Source organism: Pteropus medius, unplaced genomic scaffold, assembly GCF_902729225.1.
Source record: "Pteropus medius unplaced genomic scaffold, Ma_sr-lr_union100, whole genome shotgun sequence".
In the NCBI taxonomy this organism is placed as follows: Eukaryota; Metazoa; Chordata; class Mammalia; order Chiroptera; family Pteropodidae; genus Pteropus; species Pteropus medius.
The window spans coordinates 17,540,526-17,562,341 of NW_024350319.1; the positions used below are offsets into that span (position 1 = coordinate 17,540,526).

Consider the following 21,816-nt stretch of genomic DNA (forward strand, 5'->3'; position numbering starts at 1 on the left):
TGCCCATCTTTTTATTACCAAAAAGCAACTGAACAGCATTTAAAATGCATTTAATATTAAGGTCAAATATTAAATTTTAAAATAAGTAGCCACACTTGTAAGAAAGATAGAGATTCTAAGGATAGAGTGGAATAACCCTGATTGAGATAACCATTTAACAGTTTAACTTTTCCCAGTTCAAAATAGCATTGAAAAGCTAAGAAACTCCATTCTCCGCTCCATGCATTATTCATTCATTTATTTTTCTGGTGTAATTGAGTTCCCTGTAGATGAAGGTTGTTGGCAGGGAAACTGGATTAACTATAACGTAACATTACCTTTTCTGGCAAAAGTTGAGTATATAGTTATACATTTTATTATACTTATACATACATATGATTAGTGGTCTCTTAATTGATCTTTACTCTCAGAAAACTCATGGGTTTCTCATGTAATTTTGAACAGATTTCAAATCTGAAACAAAAATAAATAGATGGGTTTACAGATAAACTCCATGAAAATGAATACAAGAAATATAACCATTACATCAAGCTCTTACAAAGCATCATGTATCTTGCCAAGCACTTTACATCATTATTTTATTTAATCTTAACTACCCTACGAAGAAGGTATCATTATCTCCACTTTGTAGAGAAGTAAACAGAGGCTTAGGATAGTTAATGTAATTTGTCTAAGACAACACAGCAAACAGGTAGGAACACTGATTCTAATCCTGGCCTGCCCACAAGACCCTTGACCACTGTTATTAATTACCATATATCACAGAATCCATGAAGTACCATTATTAAATGTACTACTAAGAATAACAACAAAAATGCTGACAATTGTGCCACTCATTGAAATAAGACTGATCTAGATACAGATGTTAACCTGTTAATAAGAGGGGGTAGAGGGTTGTTTCAGAATCAATGATACACAGTATCATCAATACTGCTTTAAGTACAGTGCTTTTCTGAATGAAAAATGTTATGTATGAGCTGAATGAAGAAATGAATACTACTTAGTTCTGGGTGCTCTAGAAAACAGCTCCCTTAGGCTATACTAAAATATTACTTTTCTAATGCTTAATCATACTCAGAATGTATTTTCAGATTAAATCACTTTAAATCTTCCCAGTTGTCACTGGAATGCTGATAACTACGCATTGCTATTAACTTTAAATTAGAGCTATTCAGAGGCACACAGTGATAAAAACTCAACTTATCTAGTCTAAAGACTCAAGAGGTGTGAATTAAAGTATAAGTTAAGTTTTCTATCCATTACCAGTAGCTCAACCTCAAGGAGCCAAGAAATTCATCTCTTATTCTTTCCCCTCTGCCATCCGTCAGGTTCCAAAGATTTGGTTTATTTTTTATTATTGCCAATTACTTATTTCACCTGGCCTTTTTTCCCCTCAGGCTAACTGTGAAATGCATTTTTTTCTAACTTCTAAGTGTTTTCCCAACAATCCTCCATACACTCTCTTTTCATTTTCAAGAATTTTATTGCCTTCTTTTCCTAAAAACACTAGTCATTACAGAAGAGACAGGAATAAACCTTAGGGAAGTTAAAACAATTCAACAACAGTGAACTAGGACTCCCTTTCTATTTTCAGAGTCATTTTGTATTTGTATGAGTAGATAGGATTCATTACCGCTCCACACTCACCACTCCACACAAACTACAGATATCCTGATGACTCTAACAGCAAGGAACAAACACAAATGAACTAGGAGGCTATTCATACCTCATAAGGATTTAAATGAACAAATACATGTAAGGTGCAGTATAAAATATATAAAAGAAAAACAGTCCCTATGTTACCTTTGGCTACCTTCTAATTGGCACAGGAGCAGGGAGAGTGAAGGTATACAAACACATACACACAGCTATGGTATGGTTAAGGTTGGGGATCTGTGTAATACAGCATAAAGTAAAATAGACTACGCGAAGGAGAGAGTACTGTATGGACTGTGTTAAGTTTTGCATTTTATCCAAACACCATACTGTAGTCTTGGTGAGGGAGAATACAGTATGTGAGACATACTAAAGCAAGTGGCCCCAAATCTTCACCTCTACATTTTTGCTCTCCCATTAGAGGTAAACAATGGGAATTAAGCCAGGATAGACAAAGAAGTATCAGGTGAAACAGGCCTTGTTAAGGAATGTGAAGGAGGGCAGACTTCACCTTAAAAACAATAGAGAATGTGAAAAGCTTTAATAATGACAGATTTAAGTTTTAGAAAGATGACTTTGGATGCATTGTAAAGACTGGATTAGAAATGGAGAAAAAGAGATGGGGAGATCAGTTAAAGAAACTGGTGTGATAATTCCAGGCAAGTAAAGATGGTAGCTTAAATTTAGGTACTACCTAAGTGGAGATAGGATTAAGTGGATTGGATTGGAGATTTTTATGGGTTTGATGACTGCTTGGATTCAGAGAGTGAAAGAAAAGAGAATTTAAAATGAATAATTTCTGGCTTAGGCAATTGGGAAGATGGCAGAGCCAACCATTTAGATTCTGATAATTCAAAGGGCGAACCAGAAGGCTGTTATTTCTAAGGACAGAAATGTTGGTGACCTGAATGAGTTAACAGCAAGTGGATGGATTTCAGAGAAGTTTAGTAAGTAAAATCAATAATACTTGGTAATTGCCTGGATGTGAGGTATGTATACAAAGGAAGGAGTCAAAGATGTCACCCAAGTTTCTGGCTTAAATTCTGTAAATGGTCACTGTGGTAGATTGCTTAAAGGCCATAAACTCCCTTTAACCTGCCTAGTATGTACACGTCTTTGCAATGTGACTATGTCACTTCTCCCATGTAGAGGTGGAGTCTATTTTTCCACCCTTGAAATCTAGATTGGTCTTGAGATTTGCTTTGACAAATTGTGAGGTGTAAGTGATATATGTAATTTCCATGGCTAGGCTTTAGAAGGCATTGTAGCTTTTGCTCTTTAATAATGCTGTTTTCAGAATGCCATGAAAAGAAGTTGGTCTGGCCTATTGGAAGATGAGGGGGTCACATGGAAAACCAAGTTGACCTATCTGTAGTCAGAATCAACTAAAAATGAAGCCATCGTGGACCTTTCAGTCCAGCCGACCTACTAGCTCTATACAGCTACCTGCATAAATGAGGCCAGAGGAAATAGACAGAGGAACTGCTCAGCAGTCCCACAGAATTATGAGAAATTGTTATTTTAAGCCATTAAGTTGGGGTGGTTACACAGCCATAGATAATAAAACAGAGGGAAATCAGAAGGCAACTTGAAATGTTACTCCTTTTTATCTTTGCATGGTGGTGAACTCAAATTACCTAACATTTGCAAAAGAAAAAAAAAAAAAGAAAAAAGAAAAAGAAAAATCTTGAGTAGAAAGTTTAGAAAGGGTCTTCCAGCAATTTCTAAGGCACTAAATACCTGAATAATGGAGTAAAGTAATGCTAACTAGAGAAGTAAAGAATCCATCTCTTAGGTATGGTTGCAAAATAAAACAGGCAGGATCTTCAAACTCCTTGATGAAAGAAAAAGAGAAGTGTTTATAGAGACCTTTGGGACAGGCCCAAACTCTCCCAAACCTTGGATAAATCAATGAAACCAGGTCTCCTAGGAGAACTTTTCAGTAGGCTCAGTAAAGAGAACACCTGAAGAATTAAGCTGATTTAAAAAAGTGTAAAAGATCCAAGCACAGTGCCTATTAAAAAGTTTTATTATTCACATAGCAAAACATGGATTGAAAACTTCTTAGGAGGAATTAACCAATATTAAGTTGTTCATGAGTGAATAGAAAAATAAGTAAAAATAGTTTTTCCTCATTCGGAGATTAAGAACCGATCTGCTGTTATTGGAGAAAAAAACAAAACAAACAAACAAAAAACTTGGTTAACACTGCCCGATTTTAAACGAGATGAAGATTATCATTTTAGATCAATTTCAAAAAAAACCCCCACAAATAAATAAATTATGCTTTAGCACACAGTAGCTCCTTTCACTGCAACAATGTTTAAAACCACAACATTGACGAGCACCCAGCGGTAATGTGAATGTCAGAGAACAGAGGTAAAAGGCTGTCAATGATTTAGAGATCATTAATAATTGAAAGAATAGGAAGTGTACTCTGAACCAAAGACTTGAGGGCTTTCCTCTATGATTTGGGAACTCTGTCGTAAAGAACGGTTTATTCCGGCCCTTTGGAAAGCAATTTTCATGCCTTTCCCCACCGTGTGATTTACAGATTGTTTTTAGTTGGAGCTCTGCAAGAGACAATAAGTATTCAAGATAGTCTGAAGCCAGGAGAGAGAACCGTTAGAAACCACGAGCAGGGAAGGATAAGCATCAAACGAGGACATAAGCCACGTCACATTCCGGCCGCAGCAGTAGCTAAGGAAAGCAGTCCTTCCATTCTTTTCAAGTGTGGCTCACAAACAGAGCCACTCGCTCTGGGGCTATCGCGGAGGTGATCTCCACTCACCACGTGAAGTATAGACGCCATCAGCAACCGCAGGCCAAACGCCGGCCCCAGCCACCCGCCCGGCCCAGCCGCCATCGCTACCAGTTTCCGTAAGTCTCTGGCTCCCCAGAGGACCCCTCAGCTAAGGGAGTCCACTCCAGAGCCTGAGCTAAAACAGGCTGCTAACGGGAGATTGCCATCATGTCTCTTAGTCTGTAGCAAGGGCATACAGCAGCTTAAAGGTGATCAAATATCTTTACATTTCCTATAAATCTAAAGTTTTGGGTCCTTTCGATAACCCATGTCAGGCACTTTCCTAAGCCCCTCAAATTTGTGCCTCTCTGGGCTCCTTCCTTTCATTCACGACATTTCGTCAAGCAGCCAAGAAGCCCCGCCTTCGTCAGTTTCGGCCCGCCTCCTTTCCCAAGTACACCCAATCGAATGTCGCTTTGGTTGACACCGATGGCAAAGGAAACCAACCGTAACCTGAACCGAGAGCGGAGCGCGGGGGTTCTTTGGTCCAATAAGCACAACGGAACGGGAGCGGAGTGTGGAGCCTCTGGTTGCCGAGCAGCAAAAATGATGTGCGCGGTGGCGTGGAGGGGGCGGGGCGGGGCTGAGCCGCAAAGCCGCAGCTGGAGATGAGCAGGCGGGCTGCGAGGAAAGGGAGGCGGAGGAAGGAAGGAGCGAAGTGGTGGCGGGTGCGGGGGTCAGTGAGCAGCAGGAGGCGAGAGCCCGGCAGCCGCTTCGCGCTGTGTTTGCAGCGCGGGCTTCTGGAGGGGGCGGCTGCTGAATCGGCCGAGGGGAAACGGCCACCGGCGGCGTTGGTGCTGGCGCCTGGGGGCGGGGGATTGGGGAGGCAGGAAGGGGGGTCGCTGCGGTGGTTCTCCTGCTGTCGCGCTCTCCTTCCCTTTCTACCAGCTTGGTGGGCTCCTCCTGGCGTCTCCCTCGCCTCTGGGGTCCCGTTTCCCGCCCTACGCGGTATGTCTTGATCCCGAGCAGCGGGTTTCATGGGGCTCCTCAGGATTATGATGCCGCCCAAGTTGCAGCTGCTGGCGGTGGTGGCCTTCGCGGTGGCGATGCTCTTCTTGGAGAACCAAATCCAGAAACTGGAGGAGTCCCGATCGAAGCTAGGTGAGGAGCAGAGCCCCTCTGGGATGAGTGAGTGCTGTGGAAGGGGCCGGGCCAAAGAGGTGTTGCAACCCTAGCAAGTGGATGTTCGTCTAACCTGTGGTTTGGCTCGGGAGCTGGAGTCTGAAAGAGGTTGCAAAGAGATCTGGGACTGGGGACATCGAGAGCACACGCTCCAAGAATGGTGTGAAATAAGCTCGAGTGGCGTGTTGGGCTTGCGAGGTCACGGGGCAGAGGTTGCAAGGTTGGGCTCAGCTACAGGGTTACTCCGAAGTAGGCATTCCGTGGGAAAAGAGCAAAAGAAGACCGAACTCGGTGGGGAGCGGGTACTGCTGGAGGAGACAGAAACGCACAGCCTCTTGTGTTCTCTTAGAAGTCGTCCAGAAAGACCTGGCAGTGAAGTCGGGGTATTCTAATTTAAGATGCGGGCACTTGGATACGGAATCTTTGAGGATGGGGAGGTTCCCCAAGGGATAAATGAGCAGAAATGGAGGGAGATACTGGGAATGATGGTGAGTAAAAGAAATACGCTGTAGTGAGTTGCACTCTTGTGCTGGGGGCAGCAAGGGACCACAAAACTGATGGGAGAAATAGGCTGCCCAGGTAGGAGAGGAAAGCAAATAAAACGCTTCAACGAGGTAGTGAAACGAGGAATCCAGGCATCTAAATTTTTTCGTGGCGCCAAACGGATTAATATTTTGGGCATAAGGACATATATATATATACATTGCTTCGCGGCAATGTCGATGTGAATTTAGAAGGGGAGGGGACGCTGATGGTATTATTGAGATTTAAGTTTACGAAAGGAAAAGTAAGATTATGCAAAGAGTTAACCTTATAGTTAAGTACTTTAAGGAGTTAACAGTACTTACTTTAATGGGAGAAGCGGTCTGAAGTACAAAAAGTTGGATAGTGAGGTTGTGAAAGACCAGAAAAACGCACAGCTTTAATAGGTAACTTTCAGGTTAGAAGGGAACCTGAGAGGAGCATTTGGGAGGAGGTTGGGCCGGGGAGCGAGTGTTTAAAAGAATGTCAGCGATACACCTTGGTTTAAATATGTATGTGACACTTAAAAATCAGTTCAAGAGGCTGTAATTTGAATACGGAAAAGTAATGTGAAGTGTTTTTATACACTTTCACCTCAGCATCGTTTAAAATACTTTGTGAGAATCAAGCCATAAAATACCAGCAACAGTATAATTTAGACTAAGAAATTACAGCTAGATGTTGCTGTTCGTGATGATTAGTATTTAGGAAAAATGTATCAGAAGATAATTGTAACATTACAAGTAGTAGCTATTTGCGGTTTTGATAGACAAAAGCCTTGGAGGAAGTTAAAGAGCAGTGTATCAAAGAGCATCAAATTTGATTGAAGTGCAAGTAAAGTCGAAGAGCTAAGGATAATTCTAGTCCTCAACTGAGTAAAACTTACCCTGTACAATTTTGAAGAGATATCAAATTTATTTACTATGATTTTCTTAATATGTGTCTTGTACAATAGAAAAAACATTCACTTTAAATATTGAAGGTTGACCAATATGTTTTTTCTATTCATTTGGATCTATTTATCAGCATTCAGGGTCATATTCTGGTTTGATTAATGACCCAGTTTTACAGGAAAAAAAAAAGACTCCTCATAGAGAAATTTGAAAGTTAAGTTAAAACTAAAATTTGTACTTATTCTTTGTTGTATTGCTATATGGGTTTCTTAGACATTAGGATAACTTCAATTTTTTAATTTTCTTTCTTTGCCTAACTTTTTTCCTGATGCTTGAAAATGTTTTCCATAGACACAACCTGAATGATTTTAGAGAGTTATCTAAAGATGTAGAAAGCCACAGGTAGAAAATAATGTGGTTTTTTTGTAATTTTTTTACAAGAATATTTTAAATTTCATCATAAATAGTAAATGGGGATCAAACTAAATAATTCTCAAAAATAGCCAAAGAAAAGGAGGAGCCTCAAGTACAAAACACTTGAAGGAACTAATAAAACATGGCCAATATAACACGTAACTTTATATCAGCAATATTTCAATTAAAAAAAAGTCTTATAAAAGGCTGTACTAAAACAGATATTGCTAGTTAGTAATCTTCCTTAGAAAAGGAAGGCTGAAGGCATAGTTTGACAACCAGACTCTGTACTAGGCACCTTTATATGTGATATTCTTATTTCCTCTTCCAAGAACACCAAAGAAAGCTATTTTTACAGATGTGAGAACAGGCTCAAAGATTATATAACCTGATCACATAGCTAGTAAGTGTCAGAACCAGTATTGGAATCCAGGTATATCTGATTCCAAATCAAGTGTTCCTTTAATTATATCAGACTACTTGGGACTTTATATTAACATTACACTAAAATTTAGCAGTTTCTATAGGATTTTTAAACTGTAATGCCAATGTTTAATTGTATTGCTAAGAAGGAATATCATTCTGAGAAAATCCAATTTCTGACACAAAGGAATTGGTTTAGTGTAATGTCTGGCCCTTGTTTATATTTGTATAATGAACATAATTATATTACCCAGTGAATGAACTGAGATAGGTAGCTTATTTCTTCTACAGGAAAAAAAAAAAAACTGTGGTGGTTTTCCGTAAGTGTAAAATCACAATATTAAAAAAAAGTATTTTTTATTTTGCATTAGAAAAAACTATTAACCATTTTTGCTCTTAAAAGTAATTTTATTGTTTATCTTTCTGTGCTACAGATGATTTCAAAGGATTGTATTGTCTGATAATGCCTTATGCACCTTGACGTGAGAGTATTTTGATGGTTAGACCTCTAACAGAGCAGAAGATGTGTTCAAAAGTTAGGTGTATTCACTGACTGCTTGGAAATTAAATGTATAAATGGGAATTCCTAAAAAAGTCAATATCACGTAATATAGTTTTTTAAAAAAATGAATATGGTATCATGATCTACATGTTACTCTGTATCTTGCTTTTTTTCCATTTAATGCCATAGACATCTTTCCAGGTCAATACATATATATTTGATTTACTCATCTAATAGCTGTAGAATATTGCATAGTATGCATGTATTATAAATTAAGCCATTACACCAATAATGGACATTCAGTCCCTTTTCCCCACTTCTTTTGCTTCTTTCCTTCCCTTTCCTTTTCTTTCTTGATGTTATAAACAATGTTACAACAAACATCCTTATATATGCCCATTTAACTCCTATGTGTTGGTATCATTTTCACTAGGATAAATTCTATCTGTGGGATTCCTGGGACAAAGGAAATATGTATTTTGTAGTTTAACAGATTTCTAAATTTGTTATGTTCCAAAACAACATATTTTCTAAAAGGTCACACTAATCTACACTGCCAACACATACTCACAAACACTGAATTCTATATGCTTTTAACTTTTGCCAGTCTGAAGCTGTGAAATGATATGTTGTTGCACTAATTTACATTTTTAGGTTGAACTACTTGTTCATTTCCATTTGTCTATTGGGTAGTTTATGTTACCAAATTTTAGTTTCTTAAAAATATATATTAGAATCAGTAAACCTTTATTTGTCATATGTTTTACATCTATTTCTCTCCAAGTCTCTCATTTACTCCTTGATTTAATGGTGTATTTTGCTTATACAGAAGTTATAAAATTTACAGTCAAATCTATCAGTAGTTTTCTTATGTTGTTTGAGAAGACTTTTCCCAACCGAGATTGTGTAGTCTCTATATTTGGTTATAGTATTTTATAATTTTTATTTTTTACATTTAACTCTTTAAAGCATTCATGTGTTTATAGAGATTTATTATAGTTTCTCTGTGAATAGCCACTTATGTTATTAAATAATCAGTTTTTTTCACTGTATGTTATAGTTCTTTTACTCAGTATATGTATTAAATTTTCATATGTTCTTGGATCAATTTTGGACTCCATTCTTTTCCACTAATCAAAGATTCTTTAAACTTCAGGGACCCCTAGATAGGCTTCAAGGCATCCATAAATTCTCTAAATTATACACATAGCTTTCACCAGATTTGCAGAGGAGTATGACATCCCCTTAATAGTAAGAATCACTGATTTGTAGTAGATGGTTCATATTTAATGGAGTGAGTGTATTTTTTGTTTTTTGTTTTATATTAACATATTACAACATGCAGCTTGTGAATTACATTTAGGATACACATTAGTTGTGAAAAAATTACTTTGGGGTGTTACATTGTAAAAACTTCATTTATTAAAATGTGTACTTAATTTTCCTAATGAAGTGGAAAACTACATGAAGTCAAAATGAAAACTGACACTTAGCTAACTAGTTACTTAGCTGTTTACTTAGAACTGTGCATGTCAGAATTTGTTGCTTTTTTACAAAGTAGTTTTTTCTGAATCTCCAGCATACCTGTTGCTAATGCTGGCTGTTGAAACAGTGCAATGAAAACTTTTTACATACATTATGTGCTTGATAATATTCTGTAGGGCTTAAGAATTTAAGATATTTGTTGTTTGTCTTTAAAACACCACTACATAAGTTTAAAAAGCTTCAAGACATAACTGTTTAAATGAGGATAGTAATTCAGAATGGATTATGTAGCCATTTTCATTGGTGAAAATTATGTTGCTTACCATGTTCTTAAAACACTGCTAAACTAATGAACTAACTCTAGGGCCAAGGCCGAGACTACTCTTTGGAATTTGGTAGTTTTTACAAGTGCCTGAAACCATATAAACAATACCTCTTAAATGTTCCCAAGAATGATAACTTTTACTACTTCTGAAATTGTTTGAAAACCTCACAGTAGTGACTGTTTAGAAGACTTTGGATAATTGGAATGCAGTTGTTCTAAAATTGCTCATTGGTGCCTCACTTATGAGTCCTGGGTAGAATATCTAGTGTCATAGTGTAGTCACTGGAAATAGTTGATCTCATTTAAGGTAATCCCAGGATGTCTCACTGCTACTCTATTGAGCCTTCTAATAGCTTTTTGGCACTTAGTGAAATTGAAATGATAATGACTATGCAGACACGGCTCTCTAGAAAGACTACTTTTAAGGGATGTCTTTATAGATGGACTTTATAATCGTGGTTCACTAGAGCCTAATTATTTACAGTTATCTCTCCACCTGCTTGTAACTATTTATGTACTCTGTCTTTCTGCCTGTTAACTATAGATTCAATGTTTATTGGGCCACTTGTGAACCTGGTCCTGTTCCTTCACCGATTTAAAGACATGGTTCCAGAGAAGTTTTCCCTCATTCTCCTATAATCATCATTTCCTTTCTTTTTACAGGATTTTTCTCATTAGCATATGAACATGCTATTATTTCTCCTAACCAAAAAATAAAAAACAGTACTTTCTCTTGACCAGTGATCAGTTTTTGGTCTTTATCTTACTTAACTTACCAGAATTTGACATAATCGATCACTTCCTCTTTTTTGAGACTTTCTTTATTTGGCTTCCAAGATATACTCTTGATTTTCTTTTCATCTCCTTGGTCACTCCTCTGTCCACTGTGTTATAGTCTCCTTTTCTCCTCAACTTTTTAACATAAGAATGGGGTTCAGTTCTTGGAACTCTTCTCTATTTACTCTCCCTTAGTTGGTGGTTTGTATGCTGACAACATTCAAATATATGTTTCTAATCAGACTTGTTTTTTATTTCCTGATGTAATTTGGCTGCCCAGTTGAAATTTTCTTTGAGTAATTGATAGACTTCTCAAACACAATGTCCAAAATGGATCTGATATCTCCGTCCACTGCCTCACCCTATCTAACCTACTAACCACTTTTATCGCTGACCTTCTCCCTCTCAGCTGATGGCAGCTCCATCTTCCAGTTGCTAAGGGTTGACTTCTTTTTCTCATACACTGCGTCTAATCTGTCAGAAAAATCTTGTTCGCTTTACCTTCAAAATATTTCTAGAATATGACTTCTACTCAACACTTTCACTGTTATCACCCTAATTCAAGATACCATCATCTCTTTCCTGGATTACTGCCATGTCTTAACTAGTCTGTCTTTTTCTACACTTGCCTCCCTACAAACTATTCTTAATATAACAGCTAGAGTGATCCTTTTAAAATGTAAATCAAATCATGTCACTCCTCTGCATAGAACTCTTTAGAAGCTTCCCGAATTAGAGTAATGTTAGCTGCTTTTAAAACAAAGTTCACAATTTTATTGCCTAAACATAATAAGTGACTTTTTTATTCCCATTCGTGTTGTAGGTGATCATTTTGGTAGATGATTTTCCTCTACATGGGTGATTCAGGGTCTTAGATACCTTCTGTCATGTGGTTCTGCCATCCCCTCAGACTTCAGAATTCTCTGCTGTCAGCCTGGGGAAGAGGCAAGACAGGTTGAGGAGGTCCTCTTTTCTAAACTTCTTTGGCTTCTTTTGCCCTCAGTTTATTGATGAGGACTTGTCACCATCTATATGAAGTAGGGGACTGGGAAGTGAGGTTTTTAGCTGGCCATTATTTACCAATTAAAACTGGATACTATGGAATGAGGGAGCATATATTTGAATTTTTTGAATCTTTCTGAATAAATCCTAAAATTTATTTAGGCTTGTTTTATGAATCAGAATATAAACTGTCTTGGTAAATGGTCTGTGTGAAAATGAAAAATGTATATTCTGTTGTTATTTGGTGGAGTGTCCTGTAAATGTCAATTAGGTCAAGTTGGTTTTGGTAAAATTGTTCCAGTCTTCTACATCCTTGATTTTCTTTCTGCTTACTTATTGCATCAATTATAGAGTGAGTGATTTTGAAGTCTCTAGTGATAATTGGATTTATCTATTTCTCCTTGAAGTTCTGTTACTTTTTGCTTCATGTATTTTGAAATACTGTGATTAGATTTTTGAACATTTAGTAATGGCATGTCTTGATTAACTTATCCCTTTTTCATTAGGAGGTGACTCTCTTTATCCTTGGTAATATTCTTTGCTCTGAAACCTACTTGGTCTAATAATAATATAGCCACTTCAGTTTTCTTTTGATTAGCATCAGCATGTGATATTTTTTTCCCATTTTTAAAATGTTAAACTGTTTGTGTCTTTATTTAAAATTGATTTCTCATAGGCAATATGTAGTTGAGGCTTCCATATAGTTTCACAATCTCCCTTGTAAATGAGGATATTTAGAGTATTTACTTTTAATGTAACTATTGATATAGTTGGGATTATATCTCTGAGTTATTATTAGCTTTCTGTTTGTTCCATCTGTTCCCCGTTCCCCCTTTTTCTCTTTTTCTGCTTTCTTTAGGATTACCAGAGTATTTTTTAAAATTTAATTTCATCTCTTTCGATGACTTACTAACAGTGCTCTTTCTTGTGTGTTTTAGTGGTTGCTTTTAGGTTTATGGCATACATTATACTATTTCATATATAGTATAAGAACTTTACCATTATATTTTCATTTACTTGTTCCTAGCTTTTTACTATTGTTATTATATATTTTACTTCTACATATAAGTCCTGTACACATTGTTACTATTTTCATTTTAAGCAATCAGTTTTAAAGAGATTAAATAATTTTTAAGTATTTTATATTTACTCATACATTTTCTGTTCCCAGTGATCTTTATTCTTTTGTGTACATGCAGATTTCTATCGGGTACCGTTTTCTTGCATCCTGAAGAATTTCTTTTAAGATTACTTATACTGAAAGTCTACTGCTGATGAATTCTTTTCAACTTTGAATGTCTGAAAAAAATCTTAATTTTTGTCTTAGTGTTTGAAAGATATTTTTGCTTAGTATAGGATTCTAGGTTGACATTTTTTCTTTCATTACCTTAAAGATGCTGCTACATTGTCATTTGTCCTGCCTTTTTTTTTTTTCTGGAAATGCTGCCATCATTCTTATCTTTGTTTAGCTGTGCATTTTTTGTAGATATACTTTTTTAACTAGGTTTTAAGTAATTATATGGGCCTTGCTGTAGTTTTTTTTCATATTTCTTATGTTTTGGGTTGATTGAGCTTTGGACTTGTGGATTTATTATTTTCATTAAATTTGGAATGTTTTGGCCATTTTTCTTCAAATAGTTTTTATGTACCCTTTCTCCTTTCCTTTGGGAACTCAAATTAAGTGCACGTATATTGGCTATGTAGGTTCTTCCACAGTTCAAGGATATTTTGATCATTATCTCCAGCATTTTTTCTTTTGTATTGTTTGAGATAGTTTTTACTGCTATGTCTTCAATTCACTAATCCTTTCTTCTGCAGTATGTAATCTCCATCCAGTGTATTTTTCATCTCAGGCATTTTTTTCCCTCATCTTTTCATATGTCTGTTGGCTATCTGTTTGTCCTCCTTGGAGAAATGCCTATTCAGGTCCTTTGCCCATTTTTCAATTGGATTGTTTGTTTTTTGGATGCTGAGTTGTATGAATTTTTATGTTTTTGTATATTAACACCTTATCAAATGTATCATTGGTGAATACCTTCTCCCATTCAGTAGCTTGTCTTTTTGTTGATGATGGTTTCCTTTGCTGTGCAAAAACTTTTTCGTTTGATGTCTCCTTTGTTTATTTATTTTTGTTTGTTTGTTTCTCTTGCTCGAGGAGCTATATCAGAAAAAATAATACTAAGAGCAGTGTCAGAGAGTGTACTGTCTATGTTTTCCAGGAGTTTTATGGTTTCGGATCTAACATTTAAGTCTTTAATTCATTTTGAATTTATTCTTGTATATAGAGTAAGAAGGTGGTCCAGTTTCATTTTTTCTTTGCATGTATCTGTCAGTTTTCTCAGCATCATTTAATGAATAAGACTGTCTTTACCCAATTGTATATTCTTGCTTTCTTTGTCATAGATTAAATGACTATATAGATGTGGGCTTTATTCTGGGCTCTCTATTCAGTTCCATTGATCTATGTGTTTGTTTTATGTCAACACCATGCTGTTTTGATTACTTTAGTCTCATAGCATAGTTTGATATCAGGTAGTGTGATACTTCCAACTTTATTCTTCTTTTTCAAGATTGCTGTAGTTATTTGGGGACTTTTATGGTACCATATATATTTTAGGATTATTTGTTCTAGTCCTGTGAAAAATGCTATTAATGTTTTGATAGGGATTGCATTGAATCTATAGATTGCCTTGGGTAGCATGGAAATTTTAATGATGTTAATCCTTCCTATCCATGAGCACAGTATATTCTCCCATTTATTTGTACTTTCTTCACTTTCTTTCTTCAATGTCTTTTAATTTTCCAAGTATAGGTCTTTTACCTCTGGTTAAATTTATTGCTAGGTATTTTATTTTTATCTTTTGATGCAATTGTAAATGAGATTATTTCCTTAATTTCTCTTTCTGGTAGTTTGTTTTTGGTATATAAAAATGCAATTCGTGAATGTTAATTTTATATCCTGCTACTCTCCTAAATTTATTCATCAGTTCTAAAAGTTTTTTGGTGGAATCTTTGGTGTTCTCTGTATATAGTAATATGTTATTGCAGATAATGTCAGTTTTGCTTCTTTCTTTCCAATTTGGATGTCTTTTATTTCTTGTCTGATTGCCATGGTGAGGACTTTCAATACTATGTTAAATAAAAGTGGTGAAAGGAGACAGCCTTGTCTTGTTCCTGATCTTAAGGAAAATGCTTTTAGCTTTGCCCCACTAAATGTGATGTTAGTTGTGTCTTTTCTTATATGTGGCCTTTATTATGTTGAAGTATGTTCCCTCTATTCCCACTTTGCTGAGAGTTTTTATCATAAATGGATGCTAGATATTGTTTGAACTCTTTTTTTGCATCTATTGATATGATCATATGATTTTTATTTTTCATTTTGTTTATATGGTGTATCATGTAAGTTGATTTGGGAATATTGAACCAACCTTGCATTCTAGTAATAAAGCCCACTTGAATCATGGTGTTTGATCTTTTTTAATGTATTACTGAATTTGGTTTTCTAGTATTTTGTTGAGGATTTTTGCATTTATGTTTACTAGAGATATTGGCCTATAATTTTTTTTGTACGTGTTATGTCTTTGTCTGGTTTTGGAATCAGGGCAATGGTGACCCCATAGAATGAGCTTGGGAACCTTCCCCCCTCTTGATTTTAATTGGAATAATTTGAGAAGAATAGGTGTTAATTCTCTGTTGAGTGTTTGGTAAAATTAACAGTAAAGCCATCCTGTCTAGGGCTTTTATTTGTTGAGAGTTTTTTGATTGCTGATTCGATTTTGTTAGTAGTAATTAGTTGGTTTAGATTTTCTGTTTCTTCTTGATTCAGTCTTGGAAGATTGTATGTTTCTAGGAACTTGTCCATTTTTTCTAGGTCGTCCAACTTGTTGGCGTATAATTTGTTCATAGTATTTTCTTGTAATTCTTTGTATTTTTGCAGTGTCAGTTGTCATTTCTCTTTCATTTCTGATTTTATTTCTTTGGATTCTCTCTCTCTCTTTTTTGTTTTTTTTTTTTTTTTGGATGAGCCTGATTAAAGTTATCATTTTTGTTTATCTTTTCAAAGAAATAACTATTTTGTTTATTTCCACTCTGATCTTTATTATTCATTCTTTCTACTCACCTTGGGCTTTGTTTGCTGTTCTTTTTTTAGTTCCTTTAAGTGTAAGGTTAGATTGTTTATTTTAGGTTTTTCTTGTTTCTTGAGGTAAGCCCGTATTGCTATAAATTTTCCTGTTAGGACCACTTTTGCCGTGATACATAGATTTTTAAGTCATTGGTTTTTCACTTTTACTTGAAAGTTATCTTTTGATTTCTTCCAAGATCTCATTGTTAATCCCTTCATTGTTTTTAGTAGCCTGTTATTTAGCCTCTGTGTATTTGTATGTTTTTTGTTTTCTTTTTGTAATTGATTTCTAGTTACATACCATTGTGGTCAGAGAAGTAGGTATCTCGGAGACAGCATATACATGTTTTCTTGTCCACTCAGCTACCCCATGTCTTTTGACTGGAGCATTTAATCCATTTACACTTAAAGTGATTATTGATAGGTACATGGTTATTGCCATTTTATTTCTCATATTTATGTTCTCTCCCCTCTCCCCTTTTTCTTAAAGAAGTCCCTTTAACATTTCTTATAATACTGGTTTGGTGGTGATGAATTCCTTTAGTTTTTTCTTGTCTGGGAAACTCTTTATCCCTTCTTCAATTTTAAATGATAATTTTGCTGGGTAGACTAGTCTTGGTTGTAGGTGTTTGCTTTTCATTACTTTGAATATTTGGTGACAATTCCTTTTGGCCTGCAAAATTTCTGTTGAGAAATCAGCTGCCAGTCTTACGAGAGAGTCCTTTTAAATAACTAGTTGCCTCTCTCTTGCTGCATTTAGGAGTATGTCTTTACCCTTTTCCATTTTAATTATGATATGTCTTGGTGTGGGCATGTTTGAGTTCATCTTGTTTGGGACTCTGCATTTTCTGGACTTATATGTCTATTTCCTTTGCCAGATTAGGGAATTTTTGTCATTATTTCTTCAAATGGGTTCTCCATCCCTTGCTCTCTTTCTTCTCCTTTTGTTATCCCTATGATGTGAATGTTGTCATCTTTGATGTTGTTCCAGAGGTCCCTTGAACTAGCCTGATTTTAAAATTCTTTTTGTTGTTCCGATTGGCTGTTTTATGCTATGTCGTCTTTCAAATTGCTGATTCAATCTTCTGTTTCATCTAATCTGTCGATTCCCTGTAGTGTATTCTTCATTTCATTTATTGTATTTTTTACTTTCGACTGGTACTCTTATGGTTTTTATATTATATTTTATGCTTACTATCTCTTTGTTGAAGTTCTCACTAAGTTCCTTGAGCATCCTTATCAGTAGTGTTTTATACTCTATCGGGTAGATTTCTTACCTGCATTTCATTTAGTTCTTTTTCTAGAGTTTTCTCCTGTTCTTTCACTTGGGACATGTTTCCTTATTTCCTCTTCGTGGCTGCTTCTCAGTGTGTGTGTGTGTGTGTGTGTGTGTTTTCTATAAATTAGGTAGATCTTCTATATCTTCTAATCTTGGCCATGTGGCCTTAAGTAGTAGGTGCCCGGTATGGCTCAGTGACACAGTCTCCCTGTTCACCTGCATCATGTGCTCCAGGAGTGTTCCTTGTGTGAGTTGTGTGTGCCCTTTGTTGTAGTTGAGCCTTAATTGTTGTTGGCATGTTAGTGCCAACTGACTCTCATGCTGATTGGCTCTTAGGATTCACAGCCTATGAACTGCTTTGTGGGGGCTTACTCCACAGAGTGGGATTTGTCCTGGTGGGCTTGTGTGCCTGTTGAGACCACTTTTTGAGTGTGCCATTGTGAGGCTAATTGGGTAATGCTCTATTGTAGGCTGAAGTCAGCCTCCATGTGTGTTGGTTCTGGGGCTTCTTGGGAGGGGCTCCCATGCAGGCCCAGATCTGCCACTACCTATGACTCCCGGCACTACCTGGTAGGAGCTACAAAGCTGTCTGTGGTTGGTTGCTGTCTGTGCTGGACCTGGAGGCAAATGGCAGAGGCCAGGCTGAGAACTGATGCTGGCTGCCACCAGTTCCAGACCTGGGGCAGCTCAGCAGAAGAACCAGGGCACTGTGATGCCTGATGCCACATGCTGCATGCCTGGTAATTTTTAATTTGCTGCCAGACATTATGGATTATACCCTATTAGGTGCTGGGTATTTTCATAAGACTATACATATATTTTAAGCTTTGTTTTGGGGACACGTTCAAGTTACCTAGAAATAGTTTGATCCTTTTGAGATTTGCTCTTAGTTTTGTTAGATGAGGCCAGGATAGCCATTAGTCTAGAGTTAATTTTGCTCCTACTGAGATATTACCCATGCAGTTCCTTTCAGAGTGGCCTACCCAATGCCCTGTGTATCATAAGGTTTTTCTAATCTGACTGGTGGGAATGGTGGTTGAGTAAACCTCAGAGATTGTTCCACCTGCCTCTTTTGGGTGATCTTAGTTTCTTCACATGTGTGCACTGATTTAAGCTGAAAATTCTTTTGCTGCTTTGTCCCTTTAGTACTCTGCTCAGGAAACTCCAGCTGCCTTGGCCTCCCTGAACTCCCAGTTCTGGCTCCTTAATTAAGGGACACTGTTGGGTTGTGTCTGAGTTCTCTCTCTCTGTGCTATAGCCTGTAAACTCTCTTCAGTCATATGAGGTGAGTCGTATGGCTCACCTCATTTCCTTTCTATCTCTCAGGGATCACCATCCTGCACTGATTTCCTGTCTAATGTCTAGCATCTGAAAACATTGTATATTTTATCTATTCTTTTCAATTTTGTATAGGAGGATAAACTCTGTTACTCTATCTTGTCTAGAAATGGAAGCCATGTGACCTAGTTATCTTTGTGTGTCCCCAGGTTGACTTTGAGGAAAGTAGTGAAGTTGGATATTTTGAATTATAATTGGCCATTAAAATATCGAGAGAAATCATGTTTTATCCTTCTCTATTTCCTCACAATCTCTAGCAAGATGTTGAGCACAGGCCCTTAGTATATTGTTCACTGAAAGTCTTATCTATGATAGTCCCACCTCCTTCCTTCCCTGTGGAACTTTTAAATGGACTTAAATTAACTAAAATTATTTTGTATGCTACTAATTTCATTTTGACTTCAAGAAACCAGTCCTTATTGCATCCTTTTAAATTTAACACAGTCCAAGATGGAAGCTCTTTCAGACTGGCCAGTGAAGTATTTGGTGCCAGAAGAGTTTTCTGCTTTTCCTGTTAGTATGATTCTTGAGCCAATTGGTTACATCATTGGTGGGTGTGGGTGGATGGATATCCTTTCAGAAGCTTCTTTTCTGCAGTAATAGTCTTCTAAGCTGACTAGTAGAGAAGGGAATCCTAAGGGATGATGGTGCCAGTAGTAGTTATAATCATGTTGCATCTGCAGGAAATGCACCCAGTTTACCTTAAAGATGAAAATTATTATTCATGTGCTACATAACGACATTTCAGCCAGTGACTGGCCACATATATGATGGTGGTCCCATAAGATTATAATGGAGCTGAAAAATTGCTATGGCCAGTGATGTCGTAGCTATCTAAGTGTAATACATTGCTCACATATTTGTGGTGATGCAGGTGTAAAGAAACCTGTGCTGCCTTTGGTGTAATAGTATATAGCACATTACAATTATGTATAGTACTTAATACGGGATGATGATAACTATATTACTGGTTTCTGTATTTACTGTACTATACTTTTAATCATTATTGTAGCCTGTGCTCTTTATGCTTATATAAAAAGAAGTTTGCTGTAAAACAGTATGCTATGTTATGGCAGCATTAGCCTCATACATCTCATATTTACCGCATCTCATCTTAATTGCCTCATTTTCTTTTGTGCTTGATTTAATCTTGTGTTATTTTGTTCATCATGGCCCCTATGCATGCTAAATCCACTGCTAATGTTGCCGGTAAGAGGCTACATTGAGTGACTGACCTGGAAACAAAAGTGATTAAGGACTTTGAAGACAGAATATCAGTGAAGGTTATTGCTTTCCAGTCAGGCATGTCCCATTCCACCATAGCTATAATTGAAGAAGGAATAAGGTGACAGGAGATGTTAAAGGATCTTTTTCATTGAAGGCAACAAGACTAATGAAAATTTGAGAAGGGCCTATATTAGACATGGAGAATCTTCTGATAACCTGGATTAAAAACCAGACACAGACATATCTCTCTCAGCCCCATAATGATCGTGGCCAATACAAAAAATTTATTTGTGATGTTTAAAGAAAAGGCTGGATCTGACTATAATGTTGAACTTACTGTTAGCTCTGGGTAATTTAAACCAGCGGTCTCCAACTTTTTTAGCACCATGGACCAGTGTTTCTGTGAGAATCGAATCCCTGATGATCTGAGGTGGAGCTGAGGCAGTGATGGCAAGAGCTGGAGAGCAGCTACAAATACAGATGAAGCTTTTCTCTCTTGCCTGCTGCTCACCTCCTGCTGTGCATCCTTGTTCCTAACAGGCCACAGACTGGTAATGGTCCACGGCCAAGGGGTTGGGGACCCCTGCTTTAAATGATTTGAGAATTGTTATTTATTATATAACGTGAAAGTGAGTGGTGAGTCTGACAGTGCTGTTGTAAAGGCAGCTGAAGAATTTTTAGAAACTCCATAAGCTGATTGTGGAGGAAAATGACTTGCTACAGCAAATATCCAATATGGATGAAACTTCTTTATTCTGGAAACAATTGCCTGAAAGGACTTTCATCTATAAGGAGGCTAAGTCAAAGCCAAGTTACAAGGCTTTTAAGGACTGGATAACAGTCTTGGTTGGGGGCAATGTTGCAGTCTACAAATTGAATTCCTTTGTGATCTGGCACAGCGAGAACCCAGGATCTTCAAGCATATTAATAAACACACATTGCCGTGTACTACAGGAGCAGTGAAAAGTCATGGATTGCCCACCCTCCTTTTTCAAGACACCCTCTTGAATTTCTGTTCAAGCAAAATGGAGGAGTATTGTTTGTAGAATAACATACCTTTCAAGATTTTGCTTATTGTTGATAATACTTGCATATAGCCTCCTTTTATTGGTGACCTTAATCCCAGTATCAAAGTGATATTTCTTCCTACAAACACCACCTCTTTGATCCAACCAGTGGATCAAAGAGTTACAGCAACTTTTAAGGTCTACCACCTCAGGAGGACCTTTGCCGAGGCTATTGCTGCAACTGAGGAAGACACAGAAGACACCGATGCAATCCTGGAAGTATTACACCACCTATGACTTCATCAAAGAACCTTGCTTGGGCTTGGGTGATGTCACCGAGGAGTATATGAATGTCATCTGGAAGGAGACACTCAGTAGGTTCATCTGTGACCTCAAAGGATGAGGAGGTTGCAAAAATCAACAAGGCTATGGTTGAGAAGGCAAACAACTTCAACCTGGGTGTGGATGAGGATGACATTTAGCAGCTCCTCAAGGTGGTTCCTGAGGAATTGACTAGTGAGTTTTTGGAACTGGAACAGGAATGCATAACTAAAGAAGAGTGAAGAGGAAAGGAAACTGCTGAAGAAGAACAAGAAGAACTCCTAAGAAGATTCACAGCAAAGCATTTAGCAGAAGCTTTTGCAGACCTCAACAAGTTCCTTAAAAAGTTTTAAAACATGGGGCCCAGTACCGAAAGGTTTTTATTAGTAGAGAGGAATATTCATGGTGTTGTTTTCTGTTTACAAGCAAATTTATGATGAATAAAAGCAAGCAAACCATCATGGATATATTTCTAAAGAGTGACATCTCCTTATGAAGAGCTTCAGGCAAGGCCTTCAGTAGGTATTTCAGAAGAAGGCATTTTCCCAGGAGATGATAGTTCCATGCATGTTATTGCCCCAGAAGACAGTGGGACAA

The 21,816-nt window shown here is 37.0% G+C and overlaps 2 protein-coding genes across 6 annotated transcripts in view; one reads left to right on the forward strand and one right to left on the reverse strand.

The window, feature by feature from the left end:
* Positions 1–4,665, reverse strand: part of SELENOF (selenoprotein F) — a 31,280-nt gene extending 26,615 nt beyond the window's left edge. Inside the window, exon 1 of one of the 2 annotated variants that reach the window (XR_005647762.1) lies at positions 373–392. Coding sequence is in view for 1 of the 2 variants with exons in the window: in XM_039838747.1 (XP_039694681.1) it covers positions 4,448–4,522 (75 nt within the window). In the remaining variant the exon portion in view is untranslated. Of the gene's footprint in view, positions 1–372; positions 393–4,447 lie in introns of those variants that run through there. The other variant, XM_039838747.1, reaches the window with a different exon arrangement.
* Positions 4,666–4,871: 206 nt separating this feature from the next.
* HS2ST1 (heparan sulfate 2-O-sulfotransferase 1) overlaps positions 4,872–21,816 on the forward strand; it is a 164,283-nt gene continuing 147,338 nt past the window's right edge. For 3 of the 4 annotated variants that reach the window (XM_039838743.1, XM_039838744.1, XM_039838746.1), the window contains exon 1: positions 5,054–5,560. In XM_039838743.1, coding sequence (XP_039694677.1) covers positions 5,437–5,560 — 124 coding nt within the window. In that variant the 5' untranslated portion in view covers positions 5,054–5,436. Of the gene's footprint in view, positions 5,002–5,053; positions 5,561–21,816 lie in introns of those variants that run through there. The other variant, XM_039838745.1, reaches the window with a different exon arrangement.